The sequence below is a fragment of the Diospyros lotus genome, chromosome 4 (genome assembly GCF_014633365.1).
Source record: "Diospyros lotus cultivar Yz01 chromosome 4, ASM1463336v1, whole genome shotgun sequence".
Classification (NCBI taxonomy): domain Eukaryota; kingdom Viridiplantae; phylum Streptophyta; class Magnoliopsida; order Ericales; family Ebenaceae; genus Diospyros; species Diospyros lotus.
In genome coordinates, this window is record NC_068341.1 from 38424890 (window position 1) to 38428780 (window position 3891).

The 3891-nt window shown below is 32.0% G+C and overlaps 1 protein-coding gene across 1 annotated transcript; it reads left to right on the forward strand.

The window, feature by feature from the left end:
- The first annotated feature begins 431 nt into the window (after positions 1–431).
- On the forward strand, positions 432–3658 carry LOC127799833 (transcription factor MYB98-like). Its single transcript, XM_052334049.1, has 4 exons — positions 432–474; positions 655–1006; positions 1137–1263; positions 3314–3658. Exons 1-4 carry the CDS (start codon positions 432–434, stop codon positions 3656–3658), a joined length of 867 nt encoding a protein of 288 aa, XP_052190009.1.
- Positions 3659–3891: the final 233 nt, after the last annotated feature.

The following is a 3891-nucleotide window of genomic DNA, read 5'->3' on the forward strand; positions in this document are numbered from 1 at the left end:
TGGCTTCCCACTTGGCAAATAAGGTGGTAGAATAATAATAATTTTGGAAAGGATGGTGTTTTGTCAACTTATTTTTAAAAAAGTGGTAAATTAGTAAAAATTCAAGGAAAAGGGAAACGTAACCGTTAGTCTCAAGTAGAAACCCTGATCGTCAGATCTAATTTCTTAATTGACGATCTTAGATCAATTTTTCCTACTTGTTTTCCTTTTTCGGCACTCTAATAAAAAATAGCCCACAGGACTACCTTTCAGCACACCAAACTCAAATCCAAGCTTCTTCTTCTTTTTCTTTCTCTTTCTATCTTTATTTCTTTTGCTCTCACTCTTTGTTCCCTACTCATTTTCTCTACCAGAGAAAATTTAGTAGAAATTTGAAAGAAAATCTTCTTTTTCATTAAAGTTTCTTCATCGAAAAAACGTCTGAAGCACAAATGGAAGATGGGTCTTCAGTTATTCGACCATCTTCTCTAAATGGTATGTATCAAGATTTTCCCAATTTTGATGAATATTCCACCCCCATTTAAGATTGATCTACATCGATCCTCAATTTTGGGCTTCTTACGCCATTTTACAATTTGTTTGATCCATTTCGAGTTCCACCCCATGGTGCGTTCACTAATCCTCTATGCTTAAATTCGTTTGTGGTTCTTTCAGGATCAAATGCAACTACAAATAGTTTCAAGCACGGAAACCAAATTCTCGGAGTTTTGACTTATCCTTCGAAAAGTTGTCATCCTATGATGGATCAAGATCATACTTGTCAGACGCTAGAGTTGAAAGAAATCAAGTCCATAGACTTGAATGTCCCAATCTTAATTGAAGAAGACAAATTAGTGAATCCAGATCTACCAGGTGAAATTTTAGACTTAAGTATCAAAAGAGACATAGATCAAGGGATCAAAGCTAATGATCATATGGAGAACAGAAAGAAGCGACCAAAAAAGAGCAAAAAAAAGGGTCGACATTCTAATTCAGTCAAAGAGCATTGGCTACTTGAGGAGGATAGGTGGATCAACTTATTACTTGTGTTTTTTTGGGGATTTTTTCTTTCATTTTCTGCTAATGATTTTGGATTTGGTTTTCATGTTTAGAATTATATATATGTTTGTAGGCATTGAAAATAAACAATTTTGTAGGTTATTGGTGAGCTTGGTCAATGAATATGGAGATAAGAAATGGGCTGAAATTGCTCAAGTGCTTAAAGGGAGAAAGGGGAAACAGTGCAGGGAGAGATGGCATAACCATTTGAGACCAGATATTAAGGTTTTCCTCTCTTCTTCTTCTTCTTCTTCTTCTTCTTCTTATTTCTGCTCTTTCTTTGAGTGCTCTTCTTACCAAGAAATAAAAAATAAGAAAGAAGCAAACATATATAAATGCATAAACAAAAATTGAAAATTGATTGGAGTAACTTTCTGTTAAATTATGATCACATTTCATTTCTACACTATTATCCTCTCAAGTGCAAATGTGCAATTGTGAGACACTAATGGATTATAGATTATGAAAGGCTATCAATTTCACGTGTTTGATATCCGATCAAAGTTTTCCTTTAGGCACACACTAATATCTATGATTTTCTTTCTTTATTTTCAGCAATTTACTTTGCTTGTAAATACACGTAAATATTCAAAAAGCTTTTATGCCATGCAATAAACAATAGAACTATATACATACATTCATACATATCCTTTCTAATTCTTGTAATATCAAGGTTTTCATCCTCTTTATGTTTGATAACTTTTAGTGTTACACAATTCCTATGCACTAGAAAAATAACAAAATGAAAACATCATCGACAACTAATCATATTAGTTGAAACAATATTATTCTTCGTTTTTATTTAGAGTCAGTTACTAATGAAACTAAGATCTTGCATTCATTAATTATTTATAGAATTTTATTAATTTTAATGCATTAATAATAGTATGATAAGTTTTTGCAGATCTAGTTTAGTAGTATATATGACATTATTATTTTTGAGATAACTTACATAAAGAAAGTAAGATACAGTTCTCTATCTAACAAATTATTTGTCGTGTGAAAATTTCTTTATGTTCTTTGTATTCTCAATACTTCAAAAGTCTTATTTATATTATTTATTTCAATGGACTGATGCCATAGAATAATAGAATTCACTACAATTTTACTTGTTATGGATTGTGCTGATTGATGCCATAATTATGTAATTTAGACGGAATTTCTTATAATATATATATTAATATATATATATATATATATTATGTGCACATATATCATTTTTCATGCTTAAACATTAGAAAAAAGAATTTATTTGTTGTTAAATTCACAATCTAATAACTGTTTCTTAAGTAATAAAAAAGTGTTTCTTGTTTGAAAACTTTCTTAATTTTCTTTATATCCTCCATATGCATTACCATTCTTATTTATATTATCCAATATTTCAATGGATTGATGGCATATGGAATGTACAGATTACAAGTATTGTGAGGTGGGATGAGTGGGTTGGATTACATAAGGTCATTTGGTAAAATTTATTAAGTTTAGTTGAGTTTTCTTATGTTTATAATATTAAATAATATATACTAATATTATTATATTGTTAAAATTATAATATTAATAATAATACCATTAAATTAGAAGACTTCAATTCACCCCCAACTCACTTCAACTTCATCAAAATTAATTAAGAGATTGAGTTAGAGACCTTAAACTCTTCTCTAGTCAGTTGAGTTGAAAAAACTAATGTTGCACCAAACACTAGTACTATTGAGTTTGGCTCTAACCTCACAGGGGAATTATATATATATATATATATATATTATGTGCAAGGATTTCATTTTCCATGCTCAAACATGCAAAACCATTTGTTTGCTGTTAAATTCAAAATCTACTAACTATTTCTCAGTTAGTAAAGAAGGAAAACCCATTTCTTGTGCGAAAAGTCTCTTTACACACATATATCCTTTATATATCCTCAATGCATTACTGTTCTTACATAGATATATATCATCCATTTCAATATATTGATTCTATATAATGGCAATGCAATATTCAAGTTATTAATTGTGTTGATTGATGCCATAATTATCGTTTAAATGGTATTTCTTATGACATAATTAAATATACATTCATAACCTACAAAGATGCCATTTTCCATGCTCAAACATAGAAAACCATTTGTTTGTTTATTAAATTCACAATCTAATAAATGTTTCATATAATATATCTATATATCATTTCTTTTATATAGTTCATGCATGATCTTTTTATCCATTTGAATTGGTTTCCGTGGAATGCAATGCATTTTTCGTTTGTTGGTTGGTTAAATTTGCAGAAAGAAACATGGACAGAGGAAGAGGACAGGCTTTTGATAGAGGTCCACAAGGAACTGGGGAACAAATGGGCGTCCATTGCAAAGATGCTGCCAGGACGATCCGAGAATGCCATAAAGAACCACTGGAACGCAACTAAAAGAAGGAAATGCAAGAGCAAGGGACCTTGTCGCTCCATCTTGAAGGAGTATATCAAGAGCCTTCAGGCTTTGAAATCATCATCAGCCACTGCTACTGGTGAAGGCCCATCGGTGAATCCAAAAGCTCCAATTACCCATCATCATCATCACCTTCAGTTTCATCAGTTGGCTCTTGCTGTTGCTGTTGCAGCCCCTACCCCTAACTGAATACATGGATCGAGCTGCTGCTTCTGATGATGAGAGCAGCGAAAGGATGGAGACATATATGATGATCATGGAACTACAAGCTTGCTTTCATCATGCATCTTGTGTTCTGTGCCTTTACTTAATTTTGTCTATATATATGTTTTAGTTTCTTAGAGACAACCATGAGTCATGGAAGTTCGAAATTGATCCCCTCCCCCCCCCCCCCCCCCCCCCCCCCCCCCATCTCTCTCTCT